Below are 17,016 nucleotides of genomic sequence, written 5' to 3'. Positions count from 1 at the left end.
TTTGGTAAAATTTTAGGTAAATAACCGTAAATAATAGCGTGGCCTAATATATGGAGGTGACTATTTATCTAAGATTTGCGTCTGTAAATACATAAAAATGGCTATTTACCTCAGGTTTACCAAACGTTGGCTATTTAGCCGTAAATAATAGTGTGGCCTAATATATGGAGGTGACTATTTATCTAAGATTTACGTCTGTAAATACATAAAAATGGTTATTTACCTAAGGTTTACCAAGCGTTGGCTATTTAGCAATGTCAAACGTTTAAGTTGGCTATTTTCATAATGGAATAACATTATAATATTTCAATAATACCAAAAAAAAAATCAATATATAATGTTATTGCTCGTTGTAAATGATATTTATAATAATGGTTAAAATATTTTATTGTCATATATCACATCAAACATAAATTTTGAGTTTTTTCGACAACGATGACAGCGCCTCAAACTGCCAAAGCTTGGCGCTCGCGACCGTAGTCATTAGCATTTGAGGAAACCGTCTTCTCGACCGGAGCTTTCGGCCGTTTTTTCAGCTATGACTTCAGAGCTAGTTGAAGGAAGACGATGGGTACAGTCGCGCTCGATGATCCCAAGAAATTTCAAAACATAAACCTAATATGAATCTCAAACTCATTTGTTAATAACATTAACCTTAACATTTAATGTTATTAATTGTTAGAGTAAATAATATTTACATTTATATTTAATAATAGTAATCAACAAAAATGTCCAGGATCGGAAACGGCCATATCTCCATCGATGACGAGGATGACACCCCAAATCGCCAGAGCTTGGAGCTCACGGTAATAACCAACGACAGTGGAGAAACCCATCTCAAAACACAAATGAGGTTGGTATCTATTTAAAAATTGGTTAGAGAAAGGCAATAAGGGAACAAGCTACATTTATTAACTTATCCCCTATGAATGGCTAATAGTTATTAAAAATAATTATTGGTTTCTTATCAATTTGAATCATTTGTCATGATTTATATTTCTGATTCTCGTAGTTCATATGAAAAAATTCATGATTGAATATATGTTTGGTATGTTTGAAGACATTATTGATGATCGAGCTCGGTTGTCCGTGAAAATAGCTACGTTTGACTCCTCTCTTGATCTGAAGTAGCCTCGTCATTGACATCCCTATTACAAGTTTGTTCTATGTCGGCGAAGGCTAAGCACCAAAGTGGTTGGCCAAGATTAGGCCTTGAAACCCAAATCTCTTGGTGAAAAGTGTAGAGAACCAAGTCATGCACCATACAAAATAAAAGAAAAATTAACATAGTAATTATGAAATGCACAGGACTAAATCTCAATTGAGTTGGGATACTAACGACGTTACTAGATGTCCCCAACAAAGTCTGCCATGGTCCTCATGTCAAAAAAAGCAAGACCCACAATATACGTGAAAATTAGTAAATGAACTTATGAGTTGAGAATTACATATGTTTTAGCTCGCATATGCAATAGATTAGGCCATGTCACTTGAGTTTTGATATGTATATTGGATTTATATATTTTATGTACGTGTAACAAAAAGTTTCAAAGAGTTACGGCCTACCGGTTCCAATAGCTATTAATTGAAAAATGAAGAAACAACTCGAGTACACAATGAACGACTTTTGACAGGATATACATAGAATCTAGGATTGTGTCGTCTTTATCACTAAGATCAAATGAACATTAACAATGTGAAATCTTATAGAAGATCATGAAAAACAACAATGAACAGTTATTATTGTGCACAAACTTGGCCGTTTCAAACGACCTACAAAGGTTGATTAAAAAAATAAAATAACCGATGTCAACCAACCAAGTAAAATGTCATTCACCGTGTAAATAAAAAGTTATGACGGTTCACCCTTATCGAGACCCTGAAGAGATGGGTTAACCTATCTCCAGTCAAACTACAACCCAACACTTCAAGAAAAAAAATGAAACAAAGGCCTTTCCGAGGTGTGCAATGAATTGAAATCTACCACATAAAGGCGGACCAAACAAAGCGTACCGACACTCATCCAATGCGGAAAACACAAAAAGTTGTCGAAGACCTTGTAACCACCAAAGAATTGAAGCATACTTCCAAACCACACTCGACAATGGCTATTGGTGACGGCTCACAACCCCTATCGACCATTGTCAACTACCCTAATAGGCACTCCTCAAATTAGATAAAACAATGAGCGGAAGAAGAATATGACCTGCCATTTAACACCATGTAACATCCCGGCCTAAAACGTCAGCACAATCCTTGCGAGATACATGTTTTCTATTCCATATTCGCATCTCGTTCAGTTTCAAATATTATACATATATATATATATTCGTATCGTTGCCCACCTCTTTTTCTAGAGAAAATTTATGTCGCATTGGCCACTCAAAAAATGAGAGACCATTCTTTGGTCAAAGCCATTGTTGAGACTCAATGAACCTTAAGGGACGGGTAGTATAACATCACTCGGAATAATTTTTTTAAGTAATCTCTTTGGGTTTCAAGTGACACAATCGCATAGACAATTGTCAAAATTATACAAAATAGTCATTTGAAACTATTTGATAAGCAAAATAGCTATAGATTTAAGTTTACACAAAAATAGTCAAAGTTGTCAATTTTTTTTTTACAATGTCGTTATTATTTTTGACAATTTATATGAGCAATTTATCATTTTAAAACAATTTAATTATAGGGTAAAAAAATTGTTTGAAAGTTGATATTAGCATATTTGAGCTATTTCACTAATTTAAGACAAATTTTAACCATTTTATAAATTTTTTAATTTTAATTGATTATTTAGCTAATCACCCCTATATCAACTTCATATTAGCATTCCCATTTGTATTATGCAATTGGAATAGTGCACATGTATAAATGTTTTGAACACTTTCAGACTCGTATATCTGTATCCTTAAAAATACTCAATGTCTTTTATTTTTATTTTTTTGAATAAAAAGTTCAACATGAAGGACTTAATTGTCAAATTATCTGAAACTCAAGCAAAGGACTTGCACGAATAACCCTTTTTACAAATTATCTGAAGGTATCTGAACCTTCGCTCTCTCTATTTAGGTTTCTAGACTTTTCTTCTTCTTCTTCTTCTTCTTCTTCTTCTTCTTCTTCTTCTTCTTCTTCTTCTTCATTTAGAAAAATTTATTCGCTTTCAACAATATGAACGATATGATAAAAACATACATAAGTCCAACAGATATTACTACTATCCTAATTCTCAAACAAGTGAAAAGAAAATAAATAACAAATACATTTTTTTTCTTCTCATTTTTAGCATTATCAAAATATATATTGGATTTGCGAGGCATGTAAATTTGGCTTCGTTGGCCATGTTGTGACCTTGTAATTGATGCCAAGTGAAAACTAATTTATGAAATATCAAACACAAACTCCCCAAAGATAAGAATAAATTTTACTGTTTATAAGTAATTCATAGTGGAACAATAATATTGTTCTCTTCTAATTTTATTTATCTATCTTTTTAGCGTGTGATATTTAAGGGCATTTTCTTTTGAATCCATATGATAAAGAATTTGTTTGGTGACCAAACCATTTTATTGTTAGAAAACTCTATAAAGTATAAGGTCATCTACATTCCCTGCTTTTTATTAAAAATAATAAAAACAAAATACGATAGATATATGTCTATAATATGATTATAATCACGTGGATGATTTTAACTTCAACACCGATCACAATTTGTCCTCTGATCTTTATATTAGGGAATTGTTTTATGTTTTTCATTGTTACACAATCGTCTATTCCGACTAGTAATATTCAACGTATGTTAAAAACAGTAGTTGGTGCATATATAATGTAAGAAATTAGTGTATACAATGTAAGAAATTAGTATATTAACTGTACAAACTATTACTATTTTATATAAGCTGAAATTTAAAACTACTTTACTTACTAGCAATTCAAGCTTAGCGATGTAATCAAGGAAGATTTGCAGTGTGAAATGAATGTGTCATTTTCATATTACAAGTACAAAACCCACTTCATTCGGCGCAAAAGGTTTAAGTGTGTTCATAAATTTGACTGAATCAAACTTGTACAACATCATCTATATTTTAGACACTGTCTTGGTCAACCAATACTCGTATTATTGAACGATATCATAAAAAAAAAATCCATCACTAATAACGTGAACACCAAAAGATGCTAATGATTGGGTAAATAAAATTTAAATTATAATTAAAGAGTTTAATTCTCTGACTACATTATAATACCATACGCAAGGACAAAACTCAGTAGTAAAAATTAATAAATAAAAAGAGAAAATAATATATACACACACACACTTATGTTAAGTCAAATGATACATTTGTATATTTACCTTTCAAAATATCGTATTTTTACCTTTAGTTTTATGAAAATAACGAGATTATACCTTAAATTAAATACCCGACACTTGTATGGAATTCTCATATTAATTACCCTTAATTAATACTATATATGATATTTTTTAAAAACTAAGAAATCAAAGCTTAAACGCCAACAAAGAGGTTCATCGACCTCGCATAGATGTGCAAGTCCATAGCGGCGAACTTCTTTCATGATCGAGACTGGACCCGAGAGGATCCCAGCGACGTAGAGGTTCTCACTCCCAAACCTCTTCCGGAAACGAGACCTCCAATGACAGAGTGAGAGTAAGAAACATGGTTGATTTCAAAACATCGACGGTCTTGGAGGTTTCAGCAGCGAGGCGATCGTGGAAACGAGGTTATTCTTCATTTTTTTTCTTGATAAAGTTGAGATTTCATAAACTAAACCACTTCAATTAGCACAAGAAACTGGACATCTTCGTTGTTTTTGGGTTTTGTTTTCAGTTTCAATTTTTTTTTTTTTTTTAAATTTACAAATAGCTCTAATCATTTAGGGTCAAATGAGATTTCTATAGTGGTGTTGAAGTCAAAATTAAGAAAACTCTACATAAGGTATTCTAAGGTGTAATTTTGTCATTTTCATAAAATTGAAGGTACAACTACAAACACAACATTTATAAATCAAAGGTATAGATGCATCATTTCACTTTAACATGTATATGTATATATATTATTTTCCAAGAAAAAACACATGTTTTCTTTTGATGTCTAAAAATATAAAAGAATTTTGACACAAAAATTATTAAACTCATGGTATTTTACAAGATCAAACAAGCCTTTGAATTTGACATTTCTATTACTAAAATAGGACAAATTTTCCTACGAAAATATTCTTTGGGGGATTTTTTATTATTATTTTGTGACCGATCTGTCACAAAATTTTAAAATAGTTTACGAAACACATATTTTAGTGATCAAATTGTCACAACATTTTGTATTTCGTGATCTATCACGAAATTATGAAGGGTATTACAATCTTTGTACACTTTATTTATGGAATTTTTGTATGAAGTAGCCAAATTAAACTTATTGTTTAGCAAAATGACCAAGGTTTCATAGGCTATTGCATAGTATTACTTATATTGTAGAAATACTAATATACCATTTTTGTATTTGGGTATATATTATTTCATTTTGAAAAAACATATTACGTGATTTTGATATATATATATATATATATATATATATATATAAATTTAGCTCACAAACCTAATTTTGGTCCATCAATCATTCTCGAAATTGTCTATTTTGATTTTCATCATAATTTCTTAATTTTTAGATTTCTGGTTTTTTATGTTCATGTTCACGTTTGTGAACCAGTTTTCTCATGATTTCAAAATAATTAATCCACGTGTCCAAAATTTTAACCAATTTTTTTTGGCATGTGTGTAGTTGAGTTGTTTGAATGATTTCATTTTGAAATATGAATCTTACGTGATTTTGATCAATTTCTTCAGCTCCCAAACCCAATTTCAGTCCATCAATCAATTTCGACATTGTCTTTTTTTTTTTCATTACAATTTCTTAATTTTTAGATTTCTGGTCTTAATGTTCGGATTCATATTCGTGAACTAGTTTTCCAAGGATTACAAAATAATTAATCCATGTGTCCAAAATTTTAATCCGTTGTTTTTGTGTTGTTGAGTTGTTTGGAGTTTTCGATTTTTATGGATAAGTGTGAATCTGTATATACTAATATGAATATGGATTTGGATTTAGAAGAAGAAGAACTTGCAGATGAAATTGAATTCATTAATTTCACTTCAAACAAGTCACAACCATCTTTGATTACTAGTACTCGTCAAACAAAATATTAATCTACAAAATATTTATCTCCCCTTTGATATATTCAAGATCTAAAATATTTATCTAGCATTACAAAATATTAATCTACTGGTCCATAACATACAAACAAGACACAACCATCTTTGATTACTAGTACTCGTCAAACAAGTCAATTTGAGAACTCTAACGAGGGACACAAGTCTTCTTTTCATGTTATACTTTGCTCGCAGATCGGATCTTCTTCATTATAGGTCTTCCGAGAAGTGTCTTGATGGTAGGAGGTTGAATAGAGCTTTTACGAGCAGAAAGAATCGAATGCCTCAACCAAGTCAATTACACATTAAAATATTGGATTAAAATCCTGGACACTTTGATTAATTATTTTGAAATCCTGAAAAAACTGGCTCACAAATGTGAACACGAACATAAACGCCGACCAACTGAAAGTTACCATAACTAACCTAGCTCGACATTGATGGCGATGGAGATCGACTACGATGGCAACGAAGATCGAAGGCGATGGGTCAGAGATTGACGGTGATGGCGAGGGAGATCGACGACGATGGCAAAAGAGATCGATGGTGATGGGTCGTAGATCGACAACGATGGTGACAGAGATCGACGACTAAAACGATATTGGAGGGTGAGTGAAAAAGTAATTTGATGATTATTAAGATTTTTGGTTAATTTATCTCAACTTTAAAAAGTTTGTCTAATTTATTAATCCTAAACTTTAAATTGATTAAATAGTCACCTCACTTTTTATTTAATAATAGAATTGTCGTTTTAATTGATTTGATAAAGCGTCATGAATTTTCATAATACGAGTGTCAAAATTTCAAAAGAAAAAGATAATTAAGAATTTAAGATGATAAATCAAACCAAAGAAAGATTATGAAACCCCCACTGACAAAATCATTAAATTATCAGCAAAATAATAATGACGGTGGTTAGCTTTGAATATTATTTACCCATCAGCCAGACGAACAAGAACAAAGGTTCAAAAACTCAATGCCCCAAAGTGGGACCCACAAGTGTCATTAATATTTCCTGGTCGAAATCGGACGGTCGGATTTTAATCTCTCTATCAATTAAATACCCAACATATGGGTTGCGTTACAATGAAATCTATATTTATTTTTCTTCTAAAACTTTGAAAGCAAATACAGCAACATTTCAACACCCAAAAAAAAAAAAAAAAAGGCTCCGCGTAGTCTGAGAGAAAGAACTTGAACTATTCTCTCCGGTCAGACTCAGAGGCGAAACCAAATCTCCACCGTCGGATGATTTGACTTTCTACGATCAACGCCGATCGCGATGGGACATTGCTTCTCGAAGATGGACTCGGTGGTCAACACCACCGATGTCCCCGGCGGCGATCAGTCAAACCCTGCCTCATGGAACGAACCTCCGTCGGCTTCTACCGGCGTTGGAACCTCTCACTCCGGCAAGGCCACGCCGGCGTACTCTTTCACCGCAAGTCCGTTCCAGAGTCCCTTACCGGCCGGGGTAGCACCGTCGCCGGCGAGAACTCCGGGAAGAAAGTTCCGATGGCCGTTACCGCCTCCTTCTCCGGCGAAGCCGATCATGGCGGCGCTCAGGCGACGGCAAGGGAAGGCTCCGCGGCCGAGAGACGGTCCGATCCCGGAGGAGCAGAACGGAATCGGCGGCGGAGACTACGGCGATGGAGGAGGAGAGAGGGAGAGAGCTCTGGATAAGAGCTTTGGTTACAATCGGAACTTCGGAGCTCGGTTCGAGCTCGGGAAAGAGGTCGGCCGAGGGCATTTTGGTCATACTTGCTGGGCCAAGGGCAAGAAAGGAGAGCTCAAAGGCCAGTCCGTCGCTGTGAAGATCATTTCCAAAGCTAAGGTTAATTATTATCACGATTTCATTTCACAATCTCGTTTTTTGTTTGCTTGAATTATATGCAATGTCTATTGATTTGATTGACAGTCTCGTGATCAGCTTGATTTTTACTGGTTTCGAGAATTCTGTTATTGTTTGCTGAGAAATCATAGTTTCGAGTTTTGATCTGAATCTGGAGACTGAACTTGAAGTCATTGATTCTTTTTAAAAGTTTCCTAGCCAAATCAAGATCACGCCATGCTCAGTGCGAAAGAGTTCTTGAGAGGAAAAGGGAAAGACAAGTGTGAAGACCATCCCATGTGATGGTGTTTATTTGACTTCATATTTATTTATTAAACAAACACACACTCACACAAACAAAGGAGTATGGAAGACGAAAAGCTTACATTCTTAATTGATGCGAAATCTTTCAAAATCTTGGAGGAATGGCTGATTGTCATCACGGGTCACACGCCTAAAACTTTTTTTTTTTGGTTGCTCTTCGGTGACTTTTGGATTTGAATTGTTTAAGCATGGTTTATAGATTTTCAGGGTATGGTCTGGTTTGAGGATGTAGGTTTACTAAGAACGTTATGTTTTACAGATGACGACTGCCATATCTATTGAAGATGTTCGTCGGGAAGTGAAGATACTAAAAGGATTGTCTGGGCATACGAATTTGGTCAAGTTTTATGATTCATTTGAAGATGCCAATAACGTGTACATAGTCATGGAGTACGTAATCTTCATCACCTGACTTGTTTAGAGCATTAGTATGAATTCTGATAATTGTGTTTGCCCATCAGGTTGTGTGAAGGTGGAGAATTATTGGATAGAATCTTGTCAAGGTAATAACAGAAACTCTGTTCATTGGTTATAACCGTTTCATCTATAGTCTTTCTCTGAAGGTGCTTTTTATTTTTGTTTTTTAATTTACTTACATTTTATTGCAGAGGCGGACGATACGCAGAAGAAGATGCGAAAATCATAGTTGTGCAGATATTGAGTGTGGTCGCATTCTGTCATCTACAAGGTGTTGTTCATCGTGATCTAAAGCCAGAGGTAATAGAGAATAGATATTTAGAAAAAATTATGCAACTAGCTATTTGAAACTAATTGATAAACGACATAGCCGTAGTTTTAAGATTTTAGCAAAATAGTCAAAGTTACATTGAAACATGATACGAGCACATTTTTGTAAAATTTGGCTATTTCACTAATTTTAGACAAATGCTATTTCAAAAATCGATTAGGTTCAACTTTCAATTGGCTATTTAGCAGCTTTGACACCCATATTCTGAAGTAAAGTAGTAATAACTTTGTCCCCGTTGACAGAATTTTCTATTCTCGACGAGAGAAGAAGATGCTGCGTTGAAAGTCATTGATTTCGGGCTGTCTGATTTTATCAAGCCAGGTACACTAACACAAGCCATCTTTAAATCTCCATCGCAAATGATTACCGTTCATAATAATGGTAATCAAATCTGCTTACCCCTTTGAGAGAAAAAAAATTAGCTATGTACTTGCAGATCAGAGGCTCAACGACATAGTTGGTAGTGCGTACTATGTAGCGCCCGAAGTGTTGCACAGAGCATATTCGGTCGAAGCGGATATGTGGAGTATCGGAGTCATAACCTACATATTGATGTGTGGAAGCAGACCTTTCTGGGCTCGCACAGAATCCGGAATATTCCGTTCGGTGCTGAGAGCCGACCCGAACTTCGATGACTCTCCTTGGCCCGACGTTTCGGCCGAAGGAAAAGACTTCGTGAAGAGGCTTCTGAACAAGGACCACAGGAAAAGAATGACCGCGGTGCAAGCTCTGAGTAATTGTTTCAAGCTCTTAAGATTTTTTCGTGTCTCTTTTTTTGCTCTTTCTTTGCTGTACTTCATTCATATGACTTATCGATTGTATTCTTTCGCAGCTCATCCGTGGCTACGTGATGAAAGCCGTTCCCTTCCTCTGGATATCTCGATATACAAGCTCGTCAAGGCGTATATCCGTGCTTCGCCTTTGAAACGTGCTGCGCTAAAGGTGATTCAACGCTTGTGGGTACTCTTAAAGTACTTTCCTTTTTGTTTTGGCTTTAACCTCATAGTGACAACAACAGGCTATATCGAAAGCAATAACAGGAGATGAACTTATCTACCTCCAAGCCCAGTTTAGACTCTTGGATCCGAAGCACGGATACGTAACGCTTGATAATTTTAGATCGGTTAGTTTTTTACTTTTCGTATCTAGTCATGTTGAATAGTGGTTTACTCACCCATTCTATGAAAATTTTCAGGCTCTAATGAGGAATGCCACGGATGCAATGAGGGAATCGAAGGTTCCCGAAATTTTGAATACGGTAATCAAATCCTCCGTGGTCACATTTTATGTTTTTTATTTTTATTTTTCCCTTATATTAACTAACTTGGTGTCTGAATTGAAGATGGAATCTCTATCTTATAAAAAAATGGAGTTCGAGGAGTTTTGTGCGGCCGCGATAAGCACTTATCAGCTCGAAGCTCTCGAAGGCTGGGAAAAGATTGCAAGCACGGCTTTCGAGCATTTCGAAAGAGAAGGAAATCGAGCTATCTCTGTGGAGGAGTTAGCCCAAGTAAGTGTTTTATTTATTTGTTTTTATTTTTAATTTTATTTTTTTTATCATGTCATTGCTCAGTATTCGTATAATCCAGAACACTAAATAGCAGTACAAACAAAATTTGCAGGAACTGAATTTGAGTCCCACAGCTTACCCATTATTGAGTGACTGGATCAGAAGTTCTGATAAAAAACTTAGCTTCCTTGGATACACTAAATATTTGCATGGTGTGACAATGCGTAGCTCAAATACAAGACATCGATAGAATTTAACATTGTACTATTCTTTTTTTTTTTATTCTGCCCGTAGATTTTTTCTTTGTTTGTCTACTTAGAGAGTGTTAATTTTTCCCCGTTTACCATTTCATAGATGGTAAAGGTATAAACTCAAGAGTGCTTAGATAGGTTGGAATTTAAAAGCAACATTGCTATTCTATTGCTGCTAAATCATGTATTGTTATGTACTTAAAAAAATATATTCATATCATATGCATTATTATTATTACTATTCATTTTTCTATAAGAAAAAATAATATTCATTCACTTCAGCATTTTCAAAGTGTTGCCTATGAGCTCGCTTTTATTCCCATATATTTTTAAAGATACTTGCTTGGTGGTCCTGTGATGTAAATATTCTTATTAGATTACAGCTTCTCATCTTATTATTCTTATTCCCAAGGTAAACCTATTAAATAGGACTCTACTCTCAAAAGAACTATATAGCAAAGGAACGTGTTTTATTCTTTCTTTATTCAGTTGGTTCGAAATGCACGTATTTTATGTGGTCGTTGCTAATTTAAACTAGTCAATTGGACTCAAGCGTTTAACACGGCAAAAGGGTGAACAAAAGTTGTGGTCATTCATTGTATCATGCCTTTGGATTACAAGCTAATACAACAGCATGAATTCAAACAACATTTTCTTATAAATATTTTAATAAAAAAAAGTAAGCCAAATTATTTTTCTTTTAAGGCATAAGAGAGAATAGGAAAAAAAAAATCTCAAATCATGCATTTTGTTCCAATGAAAAAAAGGCAATAGAGAGGTTATTTTATTTTTTCTAATTTTTTTTTCAAGTCAATGGTCTGGATTGAAATTTTAAATTGAAGCATAAATCAGACAATGTGGCATGCGTTTAGCGGCTATATGTTTCAAAGTCAAACCAATTGATTGCAAAAGTAAACGAGTTTACTTTTTCAATACATCATCTTTCTTAAAGAATAGAAGATTAATCATGCTTTGAAAATTCAATCATTCATACATCACTAATTTTAGGAAACCGAGTCCTCAGTCGTAAAACGTCTCTACCGAAAACATATTTATAAAGGAAGGAACACGTCAAGAGATTTAAATATGTAGTTCAACACTTCAACTAAACATTAACATGATAAGACATCATATGTGATAATATACAACCATCAAGGCATCCACTGATTCAATTTAAAAATGAAGCCACTATATGAAAAATACAAAATGTAAACTTGGAAATAATTTTTTTTTAAGTAATCAGACCAAGACTGGGTCTCTTAATGAAATTCCACTCATTAAAGAAGAAGTTAGAAAGAAAAAAAAAAAGAAAAAAAGGGAAAATTGAAAAACAAGAAAACAATAATGGGCCAACTAGCGTTCACATGGCAATGGGTTGTTTATCTGGACTCCAGTGCTATTTGGGATCTTCAGCCCAATATTTATTTGAGACTTGGTAAATTTAACAGAAAAAAATATTTACTTTTTAAAGTGCTATGAAAATCCCGGTTTCTTGCATAAGATGGCTTACAGTTCAAGAAACAGATCTAACACAAACAATCAACCTAGAAAAGTGCAAAATGACATTTAATTTATCCTGGACTAATAAGCTCAACAGTCCACCAGCTACGTATCTACTGTGTTTATATAATCTTTATCTCGTATTTATGTTCACATCCCTATATTTACTTCCTTTTATGGAATTAGGCCACTCAGAATTATTCTATGATAAAAAGTATTCCGTAAATGAATTCTAAATATAAATACGCATTTACTTACGTATTAAAAAAAGTTACAACACACCACAAATAAACTACTCCCTTTTTTTATTATTACTTAATTCATGGACTAATTACACGTACTAAACCACTTGAAATGTTGGTATTGCAATTTAGCCAACGTTTCACTGAAGTTTCAAATGTAACCACAAATGATGACGTGATTTTACTAGTCATTTAACAAATTTTTAAATTAACCTTTATAAACCGGCTGAACATAAACATGCACCAAACGTTTTGATCGCAGTCAAATAATGCAGCTTTGATACACGTTAACTTGATTACACGTTAACTTGATTTATTCCATAATATTTTCTTTCATTTTTGTAGTCCAATTAATTGCGCTATGAAGCTTTTTGGGGTTAATTTCAATTAATTTCCGTTTATTCTACACGTTATATCAGACGCTAGAAGAGAAATTTTCGGTAACTGAGAAGAAAGAAAAAGAAGGGTAGTTATTTTTGCACGGTTACCTATTATATTTTTGCATGGGTACCTATTATATTTTGTATTAATTTTAATAATGAATTGCTTTTTAAAATTTTCGTTTTGATCGTAGCCAAATAATGCAGTTTTAATACAGGTTAACTTGATCCTCTTTATTCCATAATATTTTCTTTCCTTTTTTTGTAGTCCAATTAGTAGCGATATCAAGTTTTGTTGGATTAATTTTAGTTGATTTCTGTTTATTTTACACGTTATTAGTTTTGGTTGGCTGAAACGCTAGCTAGTAGTTGGTTTTTATGATTTATGTTACATAAGAGTATTTCCGATATTTTCTAACCGTTAATTTTTATAATGGTTAGATTACAAAATTTACCAAACGTTACCTGTATTTTTAAAATCATGTTTGAAATTTGATATGATGTTAGATTACTCAAAAACTGTGATTCAAAATTAATGTCTTTGCATTTTATTCTATTAACTTTGTTTTTCAAGCGTTCATCAGTACTCTATTCACGGTATTGTCATGTTGGTTTTATATTTGTTCATGTATTAACTCTTTTTTTTTTGTTTGAATAAATGTATTAACTCTTTTGAAAATAAATCTAGATTGTAGGCTATTTATTAAATAAAAATTATAGATAAGAAGAGAGTGATCAAACTATAAACTAAAAAAGGCATTTAATTAACACACCCTCTCACCTCGCAACTAAAAAAATGGCATTAACTGCCCATTCTTTAGTCATGGTAGCTTTTTATGCCCTTAGTCATTGTGGCTTTTTATGCCTTTCCATACGTTTTTCTTACAGTAATTATTGCCTCTCATTGTTATATAATTTAACACTAAAAAAAGACATCGATTTGAAAAAAAAAAAATAGAAATGGAATGTAGAAGTTTATCGCTAAAAATGTGGAGCATCCACGTTAAATTCATCCACACTTTTAAAGAGACACTCTTTTATCTAGTAAAAGTCTTTACCTTATAGATTTAATTTATTGTCTATTTTTAAAGAGTAAAACTGTTAACGCTTAAGGGTTGGTCAATTGGACTACTCATATATTTAACAACTTACAATTAACTCATTTAGTTGGATAAGATCTCTTTAATAGAGTCTTTAATCTCAATGACTCATTATTTATAATACGGATTCTATTTCTAAAAAAAAAAAAATAATCCTCGACCTTATTACAACACTTGTCGTCTTAAATCATAAGATGTTGTAAGATGCCATCGATTTTTCCCCTCAGATTTGGGTAGGGTTTTTTTTTATTCAATAGATATGGTATTATTCTAAATTTTATAGTGTACCCTACAATGCGCTTTTTTTTTCGATTGTCTTCCTAAAAGAAATCACCAATCAAAATAAAAAAAGACTTAAGGAGGGCTAATCATTTTTTTCTCTAAATTATTGACCACTATTTATCTAGACATAAAGTTTTGAAGTAAGTGGTGGTAGCATCTATTTTTGTGTGTGTTCATAATAAAATATAGGGCATTGTAGCGAAATAATCAAAATGAAAATATGAAATTTGTTTTTAGCCTATGTTTCACAACTTTTAGGGAAATAGCCAACATGATTATGTGACAATAATTAAGGTCTTATTTACCATTGTTTATTAATAAATTCGTCATTTTCTCTTTCCTCTTTTTTTCCTACACTTTTTTTTACATAAAAACTTCAAAAAATCATATCTATCTCATATGAACTCGAAATTGAGTGATTCCAAATCCTACGGATTCGTGACGCCGAGATCTTCACAAATAGATCCATTGTGTTTGATGAAAAATAATGTTTAATACCATAGATGTAGAAAAATCTACCTTAAATATGGAAATAACGGAAATTTTTTGAAATTATAAAAAAAAAATGGAAATGTAAATATGATGCATTAAACATAATTTTTCATCAAACACATTGGATCTATTTTTGAAGATCTAGACGCCACGAATTTGTAGGATTTGAAATCACTCAATTTCGAGTTCGTATGAGAAAGATACGAATTTTTGAAGTTTTGATGCAAAAAAAATTATTTGAAAAAAATAAGAGAGAGAAAGTGACGAATTTATTAATAAATAAGGACAAATCAGACCTTAATTATTGTCACATAAGCCATTTGGCTATATCCCTAAAAATTGTCAAACATAGTCTAGATCCAAAATCACATGTTTAAAGTGGCCTAGTTAGTTACAAATCTCTAAAAGGTCATTGTAGGGCATTGTAGTGAAATAACCAAAATGAAACTATTAAATTTTTTTTAGCATATGTTTCACAACTTTTAGGGAAATAGCCAACATGATTAGGTGGCAATAATTAAGGTCTTATTTACCCTTATTTATTAATAAATTCGTCATTTTCTCTCTCCTATTTTTTTCCTACACTTTTTTTACATAAAACTTCAAAAAACCATATCTATTTCATATGAACTCGAAATTGAGTGATTCCAAATCCTACGAATTCGTGACGCCGAGATCTTCAAAAAAGATCCATTGTGTTTGATGAAAAATAATGTTTAATACTATAGATGTAGAAAAATCTACCTTAAATATAGAAATAACGGAAATCTTTTGAAATTATAAAAAAAAAATGGAAATGTAAATATGATGCATTAAACATAATTTTCCATCAAACGCATTGGGTCTATTTTTGAAGATCTAGACGGCACGAATTTGTAGGATTTGAAATCACTCAATTTCGAGTTCGTATGAGAAACATACGAATTTTTGAAGTTTTGATGCAAAAAAAAATTATTTGAAAAAAATAGGAGAGAGAAATTGACGAATTTATTAATAAATAAGGGCAAATGAATCAGACTTTAATTATTGTCACATAAGCCATTTGGTTATATCTCTAAAAATTGTCAAACATAGGCTAGATCAAAAATCACATGTTTAAAGTGGCTTAATTAGTTACAAATCTTAAAGTGGCCTAATTAGTTATAAATCTCTAAAATATATCGACTTAATAATAGAATTTTATTGATTGGCCCCCACTACCACGCAACAAAATGACTGTGTACCATCACAAATTTTTATTTTTATTTTATGTAATAAAGTATTTTCTAACCAAAAATATATACTAAGCTATATTAACTTCGAGATTCGCCTGTTAAATTTATGCCAAAACACTAATAAACGTGGATGAAATACATGTAAAAAAATGAACTTTGGAATACAATTATAATGTAGAGAAGCGATCGATTTATTTGAAACAATTTCATCATGAACTTTAACAGTTTGAAACAGTTTCATCAGTGAAATTACATTAATATGTTATTTTGTAATTTCTCTTCTCCACAATTTTTTTTTTAATATTGAAAATAGCGTGACTAGTGGAGCATTTGTAACCCCATCTAACTTTTCTTATAAACGTAGAACCTGATATTTTTCTTAAAAAATTAAAACTTTCTTTGTTTGATATAATATCAATTGTTTGAGGATGGTAATTTTGTACAATATTTCATTAAAACCACCTCACAATATATTTTTTGTTTGAGAAGTCACAAATATTTAATTGTTTTGTAAGGCAAATGCGTGAATCACTCTATAGCCCCTAGAAGTGGGTCAAGCATCACGAGACCCTCAGATAACACACTTCAAGCCTATAAGAAATAATATTCTAAATTCCAAAGAAATTAAAAAAAAAAAGAATATAAAACAACATAGAATCATAAAAAAGAATAAAACCTAAAATGAAATATATAGTTTTATATTGATTTTGGTACTTTATAATATTTACAATAATGAGCCGTGTCATGAACTACACCCTAACATTATCTATGAATTTACGCGCTTTATTTGTTCACACATTCAAGTTCAACAGGAAATAAAAAACTTAACTACAAAGGAAACATATCCAACAAATTTAATAACACAAACATTTTGTGTCACGCAATAAATTTCATAAATATCTAGCATTTTTAGAAAAAAAAA

The 17,016-nt window shown here is 32.3% G+C and overlaps 1 protein-coding gene across 2 annotated transcripts; it reads left to right on the top strand.

Annotated features, from left to right (window-relative positions):
• The first annotated feature begins 7,345 nt into the window (after positions 1–7,345).
• LOC149380452 (CDPK-related kinase 4-like) lies at positions 7,346–11,168 on the top strand. Of its 2 annotated transcripts, XM_089602630.1 has the most exons (11): positions 7,349–8,054; positions 8,635–8,765; positions 8,837–8,878; positions 8,984–9,092; positions 9,366–9,444; positions 9,560–9,856; positions 9,956–10,065; positions 10,142–10,246; positions 10,319–10,381; positions 10,466–10,633; positions 10,746–11,168. In XM_089602630.1, the coding sequence occupies exons 1-11, from the start codon at positions 7,503–7,505 to the stop codon at positions 10,881–10,883; spliced, it is 1,794 nt and encodes a 597-aa protein (XP_089458756.1). In that variant the 5' UTR covers positions 7,349–7,502; the 3' UTR covers positions 10,884–11,168. The 2 variants fall into 2 exon arrangements, with proteins under 2 accessions (XP_089458755.1, XP_089458756.1); XM_089602629.1 differs by having other exon boundaries at positions 7,346–8,054; positions 10,319–10,633.
• Positions 11,169–17,016: the final 5,848 nt, after the last annotated feature.

This window comes from Urtica dioica, chromosome 12, assembly GCF_054948205.1.
Source record: "Urtica dioica subsp. dioica isolate 48M chromosome 12, U.dioica_male_clone48M_v1_H2, whole genome shotgun sequence".
Taxonomy (NCBI): Eukaryota; Viridiplantae; Streptophyta; class Magnoliopsida; order Rosales; family Urticaceae; genus Urtica; species Urtica dioica.
This window is presented reverse-complemented; position numbering and strand designations above follow the sequence as displayed.

Coding starts and splice junctions, on each gene's coding strand:
- LOC149380452 (XM_089602629.1), top strand. CDS start 7,503: ATGGGACATTGCTTCTCGAAGATGGACTCGGTGGTCAACACCACCGAT. Junction 8,766..8,836: donor AACGTGTACATAGTCATGGA/GTACGTAATCTT, acceptor TTTGCCCATCAG/GTTGTGTGAAGGTGGAGAAT. Junction 10,247..10,318: donor CGCTTGATAATTTTAGATCG/GTTAGTTTTTTA, acceptor GAAAATTTTCAG/GCTCTAATGAGGAATGCCAC.